At 37.0% G+C, this 21445-nt stretch overlaps 1 protein-coding gene across 1 annotated transcript in view; it reads right to left on the reverse strand.

Annotated features, from left to right (window-relative positions):
* Positions 1-3255: 3255 nt before the first annotated feature.
* The window catches only part of psip1a (PC4 and SFRS1 interacting protein 1a), a 35759-nt gene continuing 17569 nt past the window's right edge, over positions 3256-21445 (reverse strand). The window contains exons 5-15 of the mRNA XM_073842629.1: positions 21336-21434; positions 8006-8068; positions 7830-7908; positions 7642-7732; positions 7019-7048; positions 6040-6089; positions 5866-5936; positions 5578-5679; positions 5254-5452; positions 3876-3972; positions 3256-3791 (exon numbers count right to left, since the gene is read on the reverse strand). Of these exons, the coding sequence (XP_073698730.1) occupies positions 3761-3791; positions 3876-3972; positions 5254-5452; positions 5578-5679; positions 5866-5936; positions 6040-6089; positions 7019-7048; positions 7642-7732; positions 7830-7908; positions 8006-8068; positions 21336-21434 (912 nt within the window). The 3' untranslated portion in view covers positions 3256-3760. The remainder of the gene's footprint in view (positions 3792-3875; positions 3973-5253; positions 5453-5577; positions 5680-5865; positions 5937-6039; positions 6090-7018; positions 7049-7641; positions 7733-7829; positions 7909-8005; positions 8069-21335; positions 21435-21445) is intronic.

Here is a 21445-nt window from a genome sequence, read left to right on the forward strand (position 1 = left end):
AACAGAAAAGTTCTTAGATAAAATCAAGGATGGTTTCTACGCAAGTCTTTATAAATGAGGCCCCTGGGGTTGCACCACCTACACAGTGTTTGAAAGGTTGCACATTCAGGCTGTATGCATACACTGAGCCGCTTCAGACAGCGCACAATAGCGTTTCAATGGATGAAAACACAATTTTGTCAAAATGCACGGTTTTGACGAGTTTCCTCCTAAAAGTATTTGCATTATGATATAATTTGTGTATTTGGCTAACTTGGTCAAATGAGTTCTTCATGCCATTTACAAGGTGGATATCTAAGGCCATTCAGCCGCATATGTTCAAGATCATTTGCAATTTAAAGATTTCACATTTGGAAGAGAGGCGTATGCATGTTTATTTTACCTATGTTAGTTTCTCTGAATCACACATATGCACATTTGAGAAATTATTTCAGGTCAATTGTACAACGGTTTCTAGGCAACATGTTATAAATGAGGCCCTTGATCTCAACTTTTCTGATCCAAACCCAACCTTTGGTAAACAGTTGTAAGTCTACAAGAACATCAGACACTTGGATCTCCTGAGATACGGACAATACAAACAGTGTATACATTTCCACATCTCACTGAGAGAAGATACGGGAAAGCTTTCTCACTTATACATTTTATTTCCCTTTACCTATTCTTTACTCATTCAGAATGGTCAATAGCAAAATGTAATGTTCAATAGCCAAATATAATGTTCTACTTAAACACAAGTGATAGTAACACTGATGTTTAGTATAATTTGAAATTTCTTAGTGTGACTGGTAAAATGATTACAATCTTACAAGAAGTAGACTAAAAGTATCTTTGCTGGGCAAATTGGGTGGACCTTACACAGTCATAAACTCAGTTTCTGATACAGAGTGAGATGAAAGCCTATGGACACTCTCTTTTCTAGCACTTTAGATATGGTTGCTCCTTTACGCTTAAGGAAGATTAAGGAACGGTGTTTAATTAAAGACACCGTGGTATAATGTGCACACTCGCGCCCTAAAAAAAGCAGCCCAGAAAATGGAGCGCAGCTGGAGGAAAACAAAACTAGAGGTATTTCGTACTGCCTGGCGTGAATGTACCCTATCCTATAGAAAATCATTAAAATAAACTGCTAGATCTGATTTTCGTCTCATTTAGAAGAAAAAAATAATCTAAATCAACATAAATGTTAGACTCTATTCCATCTAAGCCATCTAATTCATCATTGTCATTAGGGTATGTCCCCAAAACCTTTAAACTGGCTGTTATTAAGCCTCTCATTTAAAAAAAAAAAAAAAAAAACTTGACCCCATGATAGGTGTTAATTATTGGACCTAAAACCCCTGCATGTAATAACCTAAATCTTTGTTTAATACTTGACTGCTCTGTCAGTTCTTTATCATCAGTTAGGAGCCTAGTTGTGCTATTTGATAGCAATCTTTTCTTTTAAAAGCCACATTTCTAGCATTTGCAAGAACACATTTTTTCATCTCAAAAATATATCGAAATTACGACCTATGCACTCAATGTCAAATGCAGGAACATGAATTCATGCAATCATGACCTCAAGGTTAGATTATTGTAAATCTTTATTTTGGGTGGTGTTCTGCATGGTTAAACTCCAGCTGGTCCAAAATGCAGCAGCTAGAGTTCCTACTAGATCCAGAAAATATGAACATATTAGCCCGTTTCAACACTGCACTGGTTCCCTAAACATTGTATAGATTTTAAAATCTTGTTAATTACTTATAAAACCCTGAATGGTTTAAGTCCTCAGTACTTGAGCGAGCTCTTATCACATTATATTCCCTCACGTCCACTGCATTGTCAAAACTCTGGCAATATGATAATATCTAGAATATCAAAATCAACTGCGGGCAGCAGATTTTTTTCTAATTTAGTGCCCAAACTCTGGAACAATCTACCTAACATTGTTCGGGAGGCAGACACACTCTGTCAGTTTTAATCTAGATTAAAGACCCTTTAACCTGCTTTACACATAACACATTAACACATTTCTATAACTTAAATCCATTAAAGAATTGCTATTCTGCATTTATTAGGTCAAACAGAACCGGGAACACTTCCCATAACACCCAATGTACTTGTTGCATCATAAGAAGAATGACATCTACGCTAATATGAGTCTGTCTCATTCTTATTCCGATGTCACCATTGCCACCCAGATCCAGACTGTATCCAGATCAGATGATCACTGCAGTTCCTCTGAATCCAGTCCGTATCCAGCTCAGATGGTGGATCTGCACCTAGAGATAACCTCTACAGCCATGAATGTCAGCGGAGACTATGTCAACTAGATGAGCCCCAAAGACAGATCACCTTTATTTTTTTATTTATTTTAGGTCCCCAGTGAGGACCTCATCACCTAGACGGACATCTGCACAACCGGGAACCTGATGAGTCCTCTGCACAATCTGACTGCTGCAAAATGGAACAAACTGCTGGTTTGTCTGGCCAGAGGAGAACTGCCCCCCCAACTGAGCCTGGTTTCTCTCAAGTTTTTTTTTTTTTTTTCCATTTCCGTCACCGATGGAGTTTTGGTTCCTTGCCGCTGTCACCTCTGGCTTGTTTAGTTGGGGACACTTAATTTCCAGTGATATCGTATACTATTTGAACTGAGCTGGATGATGACATCATTGAATTCAAAGATGAACTGCCTTTAACTGAAAATTGAGTGTTTGCTGTTGTCCTTTTGCATTACTGACACACTATTTTCCTATTTAATACTGTAAAGCTGCTTTAACACAATCTGTATTGTTAAAAGTGCTATATAAATAAAAGTGGCCCAATTTGTTCTTATTATGGTCCTGCAGAGACATACATCTTGATATTATAGTTACACTTTAAAATTGCTGTATGCTGTTTTTTGTATTATGGCTGAATTGCTGGTTTCACAAACTCTCATAAATTTACTTTGTTACTGTCACATTAGTTCATTTGTGTGTATAATTGTGTACTTGCAGTTACTGTATCTTTGTAAGAACCCTTGCCGTGTTCTACATCATTGCTGGATTGTACGTGCACCAAAAATTGCTCTGTATTTACTTATTTCCTATTCAGTTAATGCAGTTATTTTAGGCCACAAACAATAAAATTGACTTCCCTTTTAAAGACCATTTAGCTTTCATGTCCAATATTTTTGTGGTTGGTTCACATAGAAAAAGCCACAAAATTCACAAAATATTTATGCCGTTCTGATAAAGTAAAAGGAAAAAGAAAAAAGACAGAAAACAAATGTAAAATCTTCAGAAGTAAACTTTATTAAGGCTAAACCAAGTTTTATAACAGCAGTCTTATGAGCATGAATAATGAAACAAACAAGAATCAACTAAACTTGGGAGACATAATTTTGCAACAGCAGAATAAAACTGAAACTTAAATGTAACACATTTATGCTACTAAGTAGGTATTGTAAGCATTACCAAAATATATTGAGATAAAAATCACTAATGTATTAAAAATGACTATAAAATAGCTTTGTATTTCTTTCTTTTTTATTATTATTATTTTTTTTTAAGGCTCATCATGGTTGTATTGGTAAACAGTAATTAAAAGCTCTCTGGACTGAAATAACTTCATCTGAAAACAGCTATTTGGAATAAATTCCATCTAGGAATGCATCTTTGTCTTCCAGTAGGGGGGAAAAAGTGTGCAAAAATAATGATCTGTAGGATGCTTGCAGTATGGAAATGATCTTTCACGGGGCAGCTGAAACTGGTGGCTCTTCGGTGAACAAATATCTTCAGACAGACTCTTCTGAAGGACTAGTCACACTGCAAACAAGGTTTTTGTCAGATTGCTGGGGCAAATCATTTAAACAGATTTGGACTTAAGAAAATGTGAAAATATTTTATTACTTGTTTTTCACCACAGATAAGACATTCTCTCCTGATTTGTTTTTTGCCGTCTCAGCATCGTCTTCAGGACCTAAGTCTCCATTTAAAATCTTGATATCTGTAAACATGCAAACAAAGTCTGAGATTTTTGCTCCATTCCAAAATATCTGTATAAAAATTATTTTTGTTAAGTGATCATGGACATGCATTAGAGTCTCTTTGGATGCAAAGAAAAAAAGACTGCAAATTTAGCAGCATAAATGTATACTTATTTACTTATATTTACTTACTTTGTATCCAAAGAAACTCAAAGAAAGATGTAATTGTTTGTATGGGTTTTCTGACCTTGTATCATTATTTAATTACCATAATTATTTCATTATTATTTAACATGATCTCTTCAAATGAGGATCCATACAGCCATTAGCCAGTATCTGTACTTTTTTTTTTTTTAGGTTCTATTTAAATTCATTTTTTATGTCTTTTCAAGATGCAGGTCAGAAAACATATCTTCATGCTTTTACACTTTTGTGACATAATGCAGCTTTGCCTTTGACTATTTGGTATAAGTCTCCTGCAGAGCTCCCTTGCGGGCTTGGCATAAGTGTGCATTGAGAAAGCAAAGCTGCCAAAATGGGGCACTGCCATTCTGAAAAATAATGTGACACCCTGTGGTCTCGTGGACAGACACACATGTGGAAGCCATTGTAAGTCTACAGGTTAAATGATCTGGGACGAACTGTGATTTTATTTATTTATTTTTGTATGAAAATCTGAACAGAAACCATTACTTTTACATGTTGCAGTAACAAACTTTGATATGGATAAAGCTCTGTTAACATATTCAAAATTATTCAGGTTTTAATGTAAATTCTGTCTAAATATAATGTTGTCTAGACCAAAAGGATAACCTACCAAGTAATCTACCACACTTGCACAACATGCAACAGATCCAAAAACACACACAGTAATCCAGAAACACATGCAAGATATGACAAAATACATACAAATTGTGACAGATGCTGGTCAGAACATTTACTGCAGAACAGTAAATGCAATGAATGCACAGCCCAAACATGTAATGATACATTGAACAAATAAACTACGAGGTGGAAATGGCAATGCATCTCAGCTGACCCATGCGTCTCACAGGAGACCCATATGAAATGCATTTTAATACCAGGTGGAAATGATAATGCGTCTCGGCTGACAATAAGTGATAGGATCACTGAAAAAGCATCTTAATACATATTGTGATGTATTTTTTAGGATCCACAATGCATATAATTGTTTTTGTACCATGATATATTGTGGCACGTTGCTCTATGATATATCTATCATAACGCCCCACCTTCATACATATGTAAAATGAAAAGTAAGCATGAGGCAGTCAGTTTACCTTTCTGCTCTTTGGTCTGTTCTGTGCTTTTTAAGACTCCCCTCTTGGCCTCTTCAAACTGTCTCTGTTCAGTCAGACTTTTATTGAGCACTTGACTGAGCACTGACTCTCCTTCTCCCATTAAAAACATGCTTTTAAACTTATTATAAAGCATTGTGGCTTTGTCCATCACATCCTGGCTGGCTTTGAACCTGCGGATCTGTAAAGACAATATAAAACGTTGATTCATTTTCAGGTAACTTTTTTTTTGTTTGCAGGTGGTATACAAGAATAATTTATAAACATTAAAATTGTCCAGTGTTGCCCAAAATGTTTAAATCATACCTTTTTTAGAGTAGCTATGAGTTCACAGTGTCTCTGAAGATGTTGAGTTGTAACATGCAATGAACTTAACTCATCCAATGCAACTAAACATTTCCTTACATCCTAAAAATGGAGAGGTTTACTACACAACCAGAATTACATGAACAAGAAGGTTAATACATTAATTTCAAAGAGAGAATGAGCAAACTGTTACAAGCACAACATCAATATCAGTTTGTGTAGGTGTCAACTGATGACATTTACAAAAATTAGGCTAAGTTTAAAAGTGATATACAAGAATGAACTTACAAGGTTATCAATCTTCAAAGATGTTTTAATATCCCCATGCAACTTCTGTAGTCTGGACTCTGTAGAAACTTCTTGATTTGAAAAAGTGATAGGAAAAAAACAATGTTCCAATTAGTGTCATTACAAATAGGTAATTAGGTGATTATCTACGCACTTCACTATTTACTGGCTTACCCTTTCTCTTGTCTCCTTTTCTGTCATCTCTCTTTCCATCTTTTCCTAACCTGCAAAAAACAAACAACCAAAAAAACAAGGGTTCCTATGTTGCCTTTAAAAGCCTGTAGTCTGGGATTAATTGCTGATAGACTGTCAAGCCAACATAATAAATTTAAATAGTAGAAACAAATCTAACATACTGATCTACTATTTTGGCTTTAAACTATGAAAAACTATATCAAGTTATCTGAAGCCATCTAGTTACCTAAATTCTAGACAGACAGATAAATTTACAGATGCTTCAAACTTTCAAGCTAGGCTTTCCCAAGCCAATGTGGGATCATATATAGCTTTAATATGACACTCACTTACTACTGTACTGTAGCCTTGCCATGTGTGTACTGCCAGAGACAGATGCATTTTTACAGCGCAGCACATTATAACCAATCACTCATGATTCTCTTGAGCTTATAAATGCAATGGCCAATCAGAGGCATTCAGATGAGTCACTGAAATGTGGTGTTTAATTCAGAGCACGCCTCGCTGACTGAATTCTGCTTTCAGGTAATTTCTCATCAGAAACAACAAAGTGCAGAAGTGCGTACAATGTAAGTAAGAGATTCATTTCACAGTGCAAACAGCTTTAGTGATAATAATGCTATTTTTTGAGACTAAAGTCTTGATAATAAAATGATAAGGTTCTTTGATAAAGTAAATGCCAATCACTGTGTTTCTGTACAATAAAAGTGTTATAATTAGTAACTTAAGTTTTTTTTATATTAAATTCACATCAAACACAAAGTCAAAGTCAGTTGTATAAAAATATTTTATGGCATGACACCCATATCTGGTACTTTAGTAAAAAGACGGATTTTTAATAATTTAATAATTTTTAATAAGACATTTAATAATAGTTAGTAGAACATTAGTCTAGTTTTCCCATCACCTGTTATAGATTAACTAACATGCTATAAAGGGGCAAAATGCATTTACTTACAGTTTATTTACTGGGAATATTTCGAATAGCCTAAAAAAGGAAATATTAAGTAAAACATTATTCTAATAGCAATTTCTAATAAATATGAGGGCAAATTTGGACAGTTAGTGTCACTAGAGTGATTGAGTTAGAGACTCAAAATTGCTGTGTTCTTAACATTCAGACTGTCCTTTACGTGTGTGCCAAATTTCACAACTTTTTACTATATCATTCTATGGGGTGCCATAGACTCAGTAAGGGAGGAAGAGGAAAAGAAAGAAGAGTCAATCTGCTGGTCAGACTGCATATCCAGCCATGGAACACTGAAAATAAAGCAAGATGCATTGGCCACACCTAATGTACAGCTAATGCATACCAAAAGCATCCAATGTGATTTTTTTTTTTTTTTTTTTTTTTTTTTTTTTTTTTTACAATTTATTCATTTAGGTAGGTATTTACTTGTTACAAGGAGACTGTACACTGTATGCAACAAAATAAAGGCACCTATTTATGGTTCACTATCATTAATACACCATCCCTTCTAATTGTTTAATTCTTCCGGCCTATAGTTACACTGGTGCATCTATAATATAATTCATCTTTAATATAATTTACACAAACATTTTTAATTATTATTGCCTAACCTCAGTTGTTCTTTTGAAACCCGTTGCAGCATTAGTGATTTCTCCATTTTAGGTTTCCTTCCTCTGCGCTTTAGTAATGGAACTGGTCCACCTAAATAAGAAAAAAGACACACCACATACAGTACCTATTTACAGAAGTGTTGCTTCACTAAACATAAAACATCTTCAAAGTCTGAAAGGGTTTGCACCTGCTGATAATAAATCTAACCCAGGAGCACTTGAAGTAGGGCTTGAGTTTTCTGTATCAGAGTCTCGTTCCACTTCAATCTGTGAAAACCAAATCAAATATTTAATTTCTGGCATTTATGTTTTTGTCATGTAACCTAATCACAAAAACCACCAGCAAAGTGCACAGAGTGATTACCTTTCTCTTCCTTCCTCTTTTAACTTTGGCAGAGACATTTGTGGTATCTTTCTGTGATGGGTCCTGGGGACCACAAAAAATTATAAAATACGACATGACCCATTTTTAAGGCATATCATACTAAATTCAAATCCACATTGTCACTTTAGTGATATTACACTTAAAAGGATAGTTCACTCAAAAAAATTAGCATTTGCTGTTAGTTTACTCACCCTCGGGCCATCTAAGTAGTAGGTGAATTTTTTCTTCAGTAGAACAGTAAATAATATTTTTCGCTGGAACTGTGGTCATTGGTGATTCCTAAAATGCAAGTAAGTGGCTACTGTTTTTTTTAGAATAAAAAAATGGAAGTAGCACAAGGAACACAAATTTAATAACCCTGGCTTCTGACAATATTTTGGGATCTTATGAAGGAAAGCACTGCTACAGCCTTGTTCAGGCAACCCACAGTGGCTCTTTTGAACCACTTATTTTTAATGAAGTAGATGAACAAGTTGGGTAAACCAGTTCACCAAATCAGAATGAACCATCTGATGTGTTTGTGTTACTCAATCAAAAATCATAACGTGCAAACAAATTGTGCCCGACAGTCAACTCGCCAATATACCAGCGTATAAGATCAAATTATGCATTTTTTTTTTTTTTTTTACAAACTCATTCAACGCACCAGTTCCTCCAAATGAACACTGAACTGAGGCAACTGATGCAAACTGAAGACTGATAAGCTGGTGATATGTGCATGTGAGAACCAAACACTTGAATGAAATTGCAAATTTGAAGTTTTTATGGGTTCTCATTGTTTATAAATTACAAAAACTGGTCTGGACATTAAAGGTTGTATCAGCGATTTCTAGCCTGAAACATAAAGTGTCAAATTCAGCTGAGCTTTCTTCACGATCCGCTCGCTGCCTGCCCCATAAATTGTCTGTGAAAAAAACGCGTCTCTCTGGTCAGCCTAGGGTCCGAGATATGCCAAAAAAACAATCGGCACTACCAACATTTCCACAGATAAACAAACAGTGTTCCAACCAATCAGCTTTAGGGGTTTGGTGTTGTGGACTTTCGCTCCGCCTCCCTCACATCCCTGCACCAGTAGGAAAGTCCACAACACCAAACCCCTGACGCTGATTGGTTGGAACACTGTTTGTTTATCTGTGGAATAGTTGATAGCACCGATTGTTTTTTTGGCATATCTCGGACCCTAGGCTGACCAGAGAGACGCGGTTTTTCCACAGACAATTTATGGGGCAGGCAGCGAGCGGATCGTGGAGAAAGGTCAGCTGAAATTGACACTTTATGTTTTAGGCTAGAAATCGCTGATACAACCTTTAAAGCAAGAGATAAAAATCAACAACAGACATTTTGGTTATCTGCCTTCATTAGTGTAAATTTTTTTTATTTCTCAGTTAATATATAGAAAATGACAAATATTAGATAAAATATTAGATAATCATAAACAATTCTACTTAGGGATGCTCATTTCGGTTAATTTTCCTGACCGACAACCGCTGCTCGTTATCCGAACATTAACCGTTAACTGATGAAATTAGAATAATAAATTTGTTTAAAATAAAAATAGAATGCACGAGTATCTGTGATGATACATTAAAAATACAAGCAAATGTTTTATTTTAACGTGCAAACAGCAGCATACAGAGCAACAACAAAAACTGTATTGACATATATTTAAATTATCACGCATCAGCAGCGCTTCTGAACAGAGAAAATCTGAATGAAAAAAAAAAAGAATAATATAAATAGGTCTACACTAAATATATATAAATTAAATAACTACCTAATTAAGATGACAAAACTAAAACACACTGAATCCTTTTATGCACTTTGAAGAACTGTACCGGTCTTATTCTTCTCGTCAGACATAAAAATATATAGCAAGCCAGCCAATACCTCAGTGTGCCTAGTTTTTAACATGTCCACATGCTGTACGGATAGGCAGGACCGCTGCCTGTTAACTCTTAGATCCGCGAAAAAAACACCATCACAAAAACCCTTTCAATTTGCGGTTCGGGACTTCCATCCACTGTCATATGCGTGTGGAGAAGCGCGTGTTTTACAGCGTTCAGCAATAGCCAATCACAGACATGTATGTTGATTTGATTATCACTGTGGCCAATCACAGGAGGCTATGTTACAATCCACTCACCAACCAAAGAGCCGGTTTCAGTTCTGCTGCTTTCTACACTTTCGCGAACTCTCTTATTAAAACAAAGAAAGTGTTGGCATTATATAAGTAAGAGATTAATTGTGCAGTGTAAAGGTTATTTTATTACTTTTTAATAACTTTATGAGATTGCGATGAACTACTCTAGGATGAGTGATAGCTTTCCAGTGATTGTAACGGGAGCGCCTATTGCGCACTTTCTAGACTATAATTCATTCAGAATTTGAAAACATTCACTCATGGATTCACTCTCTGATAACCCAATAACGCCACGTGCCATTGAGTTGCATATACTACATCTGTTTACTAAGTAAAGGTGAAGTGAAATATGTCTGTACAGCCACACGTGTCGACACGCACGCGTGAGTAAACAGATAACTTACAAATAGCATTATTTCTTTCACCATGCAGCAAACATAAAAAAAAAGAATAGAAAAAAACCATTTTAACCCGTTTAACTGATAGTAATAATCGGTTAAAATTCTTACTGTCGGTTAACGGTTAAACGGTCAATATGAGCATCCCTAATTCTACTCCACATTTTTTATATAGATTGTTATTGTTATGGGGGCAGCCGTGGCCTAATGGTTAGAGAGTCGGACTTGTAACCCAAAGGTTGCAGGTTCGAGTCTCAGGTCCAGCAGGGATTGTCGGTGGGAAAGGTGAATAACCAGCACTCTCTCCACGACTGAGGTGAGTCCCTTGAGCAAGGCACCGTACCCCCAATTGCTCCCCGGGTGCCGCAGCAATGGCTGCCCACTGCTCCGGGTGTGCGTGTTCACTACTGTGTGTGTGCACTTGGATGGGTTAAATGCAGAGCACAAATTCCTAGTATGGGTCACCATATACTTGGTCTCACTTCACCTCCTTTCCCTTTGCCTTTCCCTTATCGTCCCTTTCCCTTACCGTCAAGAAACTGCTATGGATTATCCAAAGTTTTGCTAATCTTTTTATGGGTAAATCTATACATTTTTAGACCTATTGATATCCAAAACCAATAACATTATCTCCACTACAGTGTTTTAAAAACCAACAGACAAAAAATAATAATAAAAAAAATACATTAAGCTTTATCCCTAAGCCAACTATAGATGAATTTGTAATACTCATCAATGTAATGTCATAAATTGACAAACTATCTGAAATTCTTTTGGTTTCAATCAGTGTTTGATAGTAAAAAAAGCTGCTTCTTTGTCGAACATGCCAAATTGTCCATAGATGATTAGCCACATATGCTGGAATGGCGTTAAGAAGTAAATAAACAAACAAACAAATGTGGGTTGTGCGTCGGCACAGCTCCTCAGTGCGGATAAATCTAATGTTTTGACTTTGGCTGTCAGCCACCGCACTGCTGTAAATACTGTACTCAGGATTTACAGATTGTACGTCTTAGAAGTATGACCCAAATAAGAATTTTCACCCTATACTGTCATCTGAACAAGTAACTAACATGTCTGCCACTTTTGTTTTGACCAGCTGAGGAAATAGCATTACAATAAATGCTATGGTTATTGCCACCATGCTATGGTAATTAAATCCAATGATCTCTTAGCTCATGAGTACCTGTAGATTTCAATTTTTGTACAGTCTAATGTCTAATTGTCATAATATTCAAGAAGAAATTGTTCTTTTAACCCACAAAGCAAATTAATGTTCCTTAGAAGTGGTTTTCTGTGTTAAAAAATGTGTTAATTATATTCGGTAACACTTTAAATTTATAGTAACAATTAATTATGTATAATTAGATGCATAAATTCTACTCCTAACCCTTACCATATAGTAGGTACAGTTAATTAATGTTACTCAGTACTTGTATAATTATATAATGTATAATTACACTGCAACAAGGACACCTTAAAATTAAAAGTGTAACCTTATACTGGAGAATAGTCATCAGATCAAATCCATCGTTTATAAATAATGGTTTATTTTAGCTTCAGGTTCTATATTAAATTATGTTTTCAAATATCTTTTAATGTTCACTTACAAGAGATCTCAAAATTTGGCAAACATGCCAGTTAGATGTTGTACGTGATGACCAAAAAAAAAATATATATATATATATGTATATAAGGTTGTACATCTTGCTCTTCTGTACTTTAACGTCCATTTCTATTATTGTATGTTGGGAAAGCATCAAGACCATTGAGGATCAGAGTGAGTGAACATAAATCAGCCATGATGATATGATGTTATCTTTACAATTGCCAGACACTTCACTGATTGTATTGAAGAACTTAAATGCATAGGTATTGAGAAAGTTTTGACTTCTCACCAAAGTGTGATCACCTGATGTTTGTCATTTTCTATATAATTACCGAAAAACAAAGATCAGGTAAAATTGGAACAGAGAGGTTAACAACAGCCTCTACGGCCAGAACAGACTGAAAGTTCAGAAACAGCCTCCTTTAACCGTAACAAGGCAGATTGAGAGTTCAGAAACAGCCTCCTTAGCCGTGACAGAAAAGACTGAGAGTTCAGAAATGGCCTCCTTAGCTGTGAAAAGACAGACAGAGAGTCCAGAAATGGACTCCTTAGACGTGACAGGACAGACTAAGAGTTCAGAAACGGCCTCCTTAGCCCTGACAGGACAGACTGAGAGTTTAGAAACAACCTCCTTATTCGTGACAGGACATTGAGTGAATTCAGAGGCAGTCTTGGTGACAGGCAGGGCTGAGAGCTTATGAACGGCCTCTATGGCCAAGAAATGTATGACACTGACTGTCTCCATGACCTCATCAGGACAGACATAGTGTTCATAAATGGACAGCTCTGTTCTAAAAGGAGCTGACGTGAACATCCCGCTACCTCTGGAGGTTCTGCAGGGGATGCCGCCACCTCTGGAAGTTCTGCAGCAGCAGCAGCAACAACAGGAGCTTTAATGCATACAGATTCAGGGACGGCACTTGTGACAGTAACAGAGACATCTGAAAACAGGGAAAGTTCAAACAGTGACTGTGGTAGGAATAGAGGCCACAGGAAACACATGAGCTTGGGAAAGAGTGCTGCTACTCTCAGAGAAGGTTCTGCAACAGAAGTTGCCACATCAGGGGAATTCTAAACAGGAAAATTATGGGACAGATTCAAGGGCTGGAATGACCTCTTGGACAGACCTGTAAGTTGGAGTGGACTCTGGATCAGAATCATAGACTGGGGCCAACTCTGACTCATTTTCTTGGACTAGAGCAGGTTCTACAGTATAAAGACCTGCGCGGGACAGATTTTTCGGTCCCGCTCCCGCAAGATTGTGTCCCGCAGAAATATATGTTATCTCCTCCCACTCCCGCCCGCGACATTCATGTTTTGTCCCGCTCCCGCACGCAAAAGCCCGCATAAAATTAACCTATATAGATTTTTTTCATTACATCGATTGAATTTACATGAAACAGTTCTGTAACATCTCGAAAGTTCCACTAGACCCCAGCATAAACGCTCTGGATAAAATATGTTATTTAGGCTAAGCATCAACATTCACAAACCACTGTTATTTTTCACAAAAAAGCAAACATGAGCTACTGCGTGCATCCACAGCAAAATGCAAACAAAGCTCCTTTAAAGCTGACATCTCAATACATACGTAATCTCATAAAGCTCTTATAACACAATGGATATTATGCACAATTAATCTTTCATAAATGTATACACTTTGTGTGTTGTAATTCGTAAGCACGCAATATTCAGCACAGTGCAAAACTTTTGAGCAGTGAGTGGATTTTAACTTAAACACCACTGATTGGTGATGCGTTCCAGAAATCAGCAGATAGCTACATTGCTCACACTGCAAACAAGTTTTAAATCGAAACTGCCTATTCTTGCGCTTACTAATCATATTTATGCTGTTCTTGCTGCTTTTGTGCAATAGATGAATAACAATTTTTAGTTTTTAAATATTTTATGTTTAGATATTTCTATTTTGCGGGAGTCCCACAAATCATTTTATTTCCCCGCATCCCGCACACACACGAGTCTCTACCCACCCGCACCCGCACTTGCCCATCAAGTTTTGTCCCGCGCCGCACTCCGTTGCGCTGGGTCCCGCGGTACTCCCACGGGATTGCAGGTCTCTACTATAGTTCAAAACCATCAGTGCACAATTTCCATACCACAATCTGTCAAGCACATCTTACCAGCATACATACTGTTACGGAGCTGATCTGTAGCCACCCATCCATTCACCACCAGAGGTCACTCTTTCAGCAGTTGGACTCATACACCACACACACACACTCACAATGTCACCACAGACTACATATCCTATCATCCACCACGCTAATTACACTTCACACCTGCCACCAATCAGAGACTGTATTTAAGCCAGCACTTCCCTGTTTCACACTGCCGAGTATTGTTTAGCTTGCTGACAAACAAAGCGTTTCTCTTGTTTGTTTTCCTTGTCACCAGTCCGGATTGTTTTCTTGTTTTCTGATTGTTCGCCGCCTGCCTATTTGACCCTGCCTGCTCTGGATTTAATCTGTTTGATCGCTGCCTGCCTCGACCTCCTGCCTGGACTTTGTTTATGATTATATCTTCTCTCTCTTGTATTGGACGCCGTTACTCGACCCTTGCCTGTACGACCATGATTAATAAAAGCCTGCGAATGGATCCGCCTGCTTCTCGTCTCTCCGTTACACATACACTCGTTCACATCCTTCTCTTCACTCTCTGAGACAGAAGTCTCCAAACTCATCCTTTCTTATCTTCCTACTACTTGTCCACTTGATCACATTCCATCTCATCTCCTTCAAGTTCCAATTTCTCCTGCAGTTGTACCAGCACTCACTCACATCATTAACACATCCCTTCAGACAGGTGTTTTTTTTCCTCTGCATTTAAACAAGCTTGTATAACCCAACTACATGAGAAACCCACCCTTAACCAATCTCTATTAGAGAACTACAGACTTGAACGAGATTTGTTCAACCAAGTCTCTACCTTTCTCACACAGAACAACCTCCTGGATAGCAACCAGTCTGGTTTCAGAAGTAGATATTCAACTGAGACTGCCTTGCTCTCAGTTGTTGAAGCCTTAAAACTGGCAAGAGCAGATTCCAAATTATCAATACTTACCTTGCTGGATCTTGCTGTAATTCATTACTTCAGACTTATGTGCTCTCTAGAAGCTTGCATTCTGCAGGTAAACGGTGCATTATTGTGCCATCCCCATCTCTTTATTTATTATACAATTCACAAAAAAAGCAAAAAAGAAGGCCTCTGACACTAGCTTGTTTTTTTCTTTATTCATTCTATTTTTTTTATTGATTATATATAAAAAAAAGCCTTGCTATGTGTACTACTTTAGGCTAAATGAGACTTGTCATAGCACTTGCATGTTATTGCTCTTTTGTTGATTTTGATTGCTTCCATTGTCCTCTTTTGTAAGTCGCTTTAAAAAAAAAAAGACATTAACAACAGATCCCAAACTTTTGAAAAGCAGTGCACATGTTGAAGGCCTGAGGGTGAGCAAATTTTCATTTTTGAGTGAAGTATTCTCTTCTTGCAATTTCACCACAGAAAAAGAGAACCAGCTGCCTGAAGGTAAACTCAGTATTTTTTGATTATTTGTAATATTGGTCGACATCTTACTAAAGAATATAAGGACACACTGAAAAATAACCACATTTTTCAAGTCAAATTCATTAAAAAAAAAAAAGTTGACAGTGGTAAGAACAAAACCCCCTAATGCGATTCTGTTTTCTGGCTAGTACTTTAGTTTCACTATCTGTCCCATTGACATTTTGTTGACTTTCATGTGTGAATAAAAAAAAATATATATATATATATATATAATAATAATAAAATAATCACACATGCTTTCGTGCCATTTATGCCAAAGTCTGATTTTGGCATAACAGAACCCAGAATTGCTGCTCACCTGATATTTTATTTTTGGGCCATTCTCTGTAAACCCTAGAGATGGTTGCATATGAAAATCCCAGTAGAACACAGTCTATAAAAGCAGTTTATGAAATTCTCAAGACTGGCATCAACAATTACGCCATGTTCAAGTCATTTAAAGTCTGTGTAAAGCAATATTAAATATGTTTCCTGAGTTTGTCACACCACAAAAAATGTGTTATTAACCACCCAGTTCATCTTAAATAATAATAATAAAAAAAAAAAAAATAAATAAAAAAAGATCAGTATTCTCTGCTCTCAAACTCTGGGGTTGTGTCCACTGTCAGCACTGAAACCATGCCCACTCGCGGGTAAGCTGCTGTCTCTCTCAACTGTCAAATACCGCTACAATCTGAATAGATGACCAAGCTTTTGTAAATCATCGTAAACAGGAAAGATGCATTTACGTGATGAAGGCATAGCTAGCTTCCAAACTGTAGGCTGTAGTAACTATTGTTAATGACAGTAACTCACGACTGAGCGGACAACCACTGATGCTAATGCTCTCTAGATATTAGTTGTGTTCGACTTGAAGCAGCGTTGCGCAGACCGAAGCTGCAGTGTATGACATCCAAGTACCGTGAGAACGATTTCTTAATTGTTGGTGATTTTAACATGCATGTAGATAATGAAAAAGATGAACTGTTTATTTGGGTTAGACAAAATGTGTCAAGGCCTACTCATTGTCGAAATCATACTTAGTTTTAATACTGTCCAATGAAATTGATGGTAATGGCATTGAATTCTGCAGCAGAGTGATGGTATCTCAGATCATTATCTAGTCTTGTGTATACTCCATATAGCTAAAGCTGTAAATTCAACTCCTTGTTACAAATGTGGTAGAGTCATCACTTCTACCACAAAAGACTGCTTTGTAAATAATACTCCTGACTTGTCTCAATTCCTCAGCATATCCAATAGCTCAGAAAAACTTAATGTAACAAACTATGGACAGTCCAACCCCATGGTATAAAGAGAACAAATGAAAATTTGATGTTTATCTGCCTACCCCCAGAGCATCCAAGATGTAGGTGACTTTGTTTCCTCGGTAGAACACAAAGATTTTTAACTCAAACCGTTGCAGTCTGCTAGTCATTTAATGGCAGTGAATGGGCACCAAACCTTTGAAAGTAAAAAAAAAAAAAAAAAAAACATGCAAACAAATCCAAATTACAACCTCTGGCTCATGACAACACACTGATGTCCTAAGGCATGAAACGATCGTTTTTTTGCAAGAAACTGAACAGTATTTATAGCATTATTTACCTCTGATACACAGCAATATCCAGCTATCCTAGGTGCTCAGAATCTGGTGTGTTACCTGTGTATGCGCTCTGGCGTAGTATACGCAAACGCATGTATAACGACACTCATAGTTTACACAGTGCACAGAGATTGTGGGTATAGCGGATATTCAGAATAGGGCTGTACAATTAATCAAAATTCGGTTTCGATTTCTGCTTCAAATGATCATGAAAATGCAGTAATTGCACCCCATTCCGCCCCCTTACCAGTGGTGTGTTTTCGCTCCTCCATATAAGCCTAATTATTCAGCAAAATCATGTACCGTGACTTTCATAAAACAGGACCTTCGTGATTTATTAATGTTTCTTTGATGTTGTGTTTTTAATAGCACTTAAGAAAACTTGCGCTGTTCTGTGTATGCGCTCAGAGATGGAGCAGAACACGGACATGTAAAGTTATCTTTTAGCTCAAGGTGCGCTCCTAAACTGTCAAATGCACGCAAAAATATTTCAAAACGAGGCGCTTTGTGATTATTCATGTAAACCCTTGTCAGTTATGTCTTAAATGATCATTAACAGTTGAGAATGAAAATACACGTGTAACAGTAAATTGGATCCGTGTGGCACTTAAAGTGGCAACACAAAATATTCCTTCTGCCGTCTCTGTGCTTAGTATTAATAAAACGTAAAAATACAAAGAGAAAAAGGATTTTTTGTAGTTTTAGTAAGAAACAAAGCATGTTAAACTATTACCGTGAAGATGCTGTTTTATTTTACATTCAAATAATTACATTCAATTTCTGTAGTATTATTAAACAACTTTAGACTAATATATAGACCGCTGACCCTGATGTGCTTGATATAAATTTATTTATTAGAAATTAGTGTTTGGTATTTTTTTATTTCATTGTGTCAAAAGCCTTCACAGTCCGCATGGACGCACCTCGCAGTCCGGATTCTGGATAAAATGGCACTAAACATATGCACGTGAATTACACGGGCACCGTTTCTCCACAATCAATATGAACTGAACTATAACATAAACTGATGACAAAGATCAGACATACAGCGGTAACATTATTACAATATGACGGGTATAGAAAGATACATTCATTTGCATTCACGCACGCACATTTACCGCTCCCTGAAGACAGCAGAGAATGAAACCGAAAGTAAACTTAAACCTATCCAACAGAACTACTCATGTTTCCACTATCAGGGAGCAAACCTCTCCACATTACTAATTTGTGACCACAATCACGTGTTATCTCTTGCGAAAGGAGAGTGTTGATCTCTTCTGCTAACCATTTCTGAACAGACTTATTTAATTGTTGTATTGATGTTGTTAATTTAACTGAACTCCGAAAGCTTTTTAAAAATAGGCTTGTTCGCGATGCAGATTGGTGTATGACAAAGAACCGCGAGAGCAAGAATTAAATAATACAGCCATGAATGAGTGCATGTTGGAAATTAAAGCGCTGTATTTAATTCTCTCTCTGTTGTCTATATGCTCATCATTAGTGTCATGAAGTTGCGTTCATATAGCGGTTCACTCACCGGGTTGATGCTTGAAATGCTCCAGCATGATCACCGCAGCAAGTAACTTTTAACAAGATTCACTTGTTTAAAACACCCTAAATAATATTAATATTTACTATACAACCATTATTTCGCCAATACAAATCTATATAAATACAAGTCTAAGGAAATTATTTATTATCTCCTAGAGTGTAAATGCAGCATTGCTTCAAGCGAAACACACCTTTTGGGTGTTAGTTAGGGAAAAGGCCATGCTTAGTGGCTCCATTGCATCATCACAACATGAGTTCAGGCTCTAACAAAAAATCCTGAACACAAAAATGGGGTCTAACTTTTAAGTACTATGTAGTTCACAGTCTTTGTAATGTGTTTCAGCAATAAATTTCTAACATTTATAATGTGTTTAGAAGTCAAGTTAAGATGGCGCCGTGGAAGGCAGCCTCTGTGCTTAGCTCTACAGTTGTTTTAGTGTTTTTGTTCGTTTTTCCTGTTTTTTGTTTTGCAAACACAATCAGTTTTACCAGGGATGAACTGCTGAACATTCGGCAGAACACACCACAAAATCTCTTACCGATTTTTGATTATTCAGACATTTTGCTGAACATCATAGTTGGCGGAGCGGCTGTGCTGATCAAATACTTCAGGACGCGCAGGACACGCAAGAGGGAAGCTTTGTCAGTCTGGATTTAGGATGCCGCTGCCTGGCATACATCTGGCGAATCTCCGCTCTCTACCCAAAAAAAAAAGGGACAAACTCCTTCTGCTCTACTGGACAAATAAGGATTTCTCACATTCTGCTGCTCTGTGTTTCACGGAAACTTGGCTGAACTAGGCTATACCCGACAGCACGATCCATCTACCAGGATATCAGCTGTTCAGAGCAGACCACAACACAGAATCAACTGGGAAATTGCGCGGCGGCGGTACCTCTCGTTGATGAGGTGGTGTACAGATTTAACGGTGTTAAAGAAAATGTGCTGTTCTGATCTAAAAGCGTTTTTCATTAACTGTAAGCCGGTCTATTCGCCGCAAGAGTTTTGCTCGTTCATTCTCATAACGTGTCGATTCCACCGCAAGCGCACATAAGCCTGGCGTTGCAGAAACTTACTGATCAGATCACAAAGACAGAACAACAACACCCGGTTTGGCTCAGCTACAAAATCAGACATCAAAAGATTACAGAAAGCGGTTCGGACTGCGAGAGGATTATTGGTGCTCCCCTTCCCACCCTTCAAGAACTGTATATATCCAGAGTGAGGAAAAGAGCTCAGAAAATCATTCTGGATCCCTCACATCCAAGCCATCCCCTCTTTGAACTTTTACCATCTGGCTGGCGCTACAGAGCCCCAAATATCAGGAATACCATGCACAAGAACAGTTTTTTCCCCAGGCAATCCACCTTATGTACAGTTGAAATGTTCCTCCCATTGTGCAATAAAAATATGTGCAATAATCTGATATTTATTTGCTACCACCTCCACCCTAATACTAATAATGCATCTTCTATACTATACTATTCCATTCTATCATCTATAGCACAACTGTAAATACCACTTATTTATTTATTAATTTATTTGACTAATTTTTTCTATTTATATTTACATATGTGACCCTGGACCACAAAACCAGTCTTAAGTCGCTGGGGTATATTTGTAGCAATAGCCAAAAACACATTGCATGGGTCAAAATTTTGGATTTTTCTTTTATGCCAAAAATCATTAGGAAATTAAGTAAAGATCATGTTCCATGAAGATTTTTTGTAATATTCCTACCATAAATATATCAAAATGTAATTTTTGATTAGTAATATGCATTGTTAAGAACCTAATTTGGACAACTTCGAAGGTGATTTTCTCAGTCTTTTGACTTTTTTTGCATCCTCAGATTCCAGATTTTCAAATAGATGTATCTCGGCCAAATATTGTCCTATCCTAACAAACCATATATCAGTAGAAAGCTTATCTATTGAGCTTTCATATGATGTATATATCTCAGTTTTGTAAAATTTAACCTTATGACTGGTTTTGTGGTCCAGGGTCACATATGTGTATTTTCTTATTCTCTGTGTCTGTGTGTTGTTGTCTCTGTATACTGGAAGCTAATAACACTGAAACAAATTCCTTGTATGCGCAAGCATACTTGGCAATAAAGCTCTTACTGATTCTGATTAAATACATTTCTAATGTGTTTAGAAATGATTCACTGAACTGCCTTTACACAGACTTTAAATCACCATTATTTCCCATTCTGATTTGAACACCAGCAGATCATATTGACCATGTCTGCATGCCTAAATGCAATGAGTTGTACCTAATGACAGATGTACCTAATAAAGAGGCCATTAAAGTGTATATAAATAATAATGTGACTAAAGATTTTATCCTGCTCTTTTTTCACTGCTGCAAGCATCTCTTTTGCATGTAAAAAATTCCACCACAGGGCCTCTGCACCTCATTGTAAAAGTACATACTTCATCTTTCATATGTCCCTGATCAGAAACCTCCATGTCACCACAATCATCCTTTTCTTTCTCCTCCTCCTCGTCCTCGTCTACCTCACTGCCAGCCACCTGCAAGATGC

Source organism: Garra rufa, chromosome 6 (genome assembly GCF_049309525.1).
Source record: "Garra rufa chromosome 6, GarRuf1.0, whole genome shotgun sequence".
Taxonomy (NCBI): domain Eukaryota; kingdom Metazoa; phylum Chordata; class Actinopteri; order Cypriniformes; family Cyprinidae; genus Garra; species Garra rufa.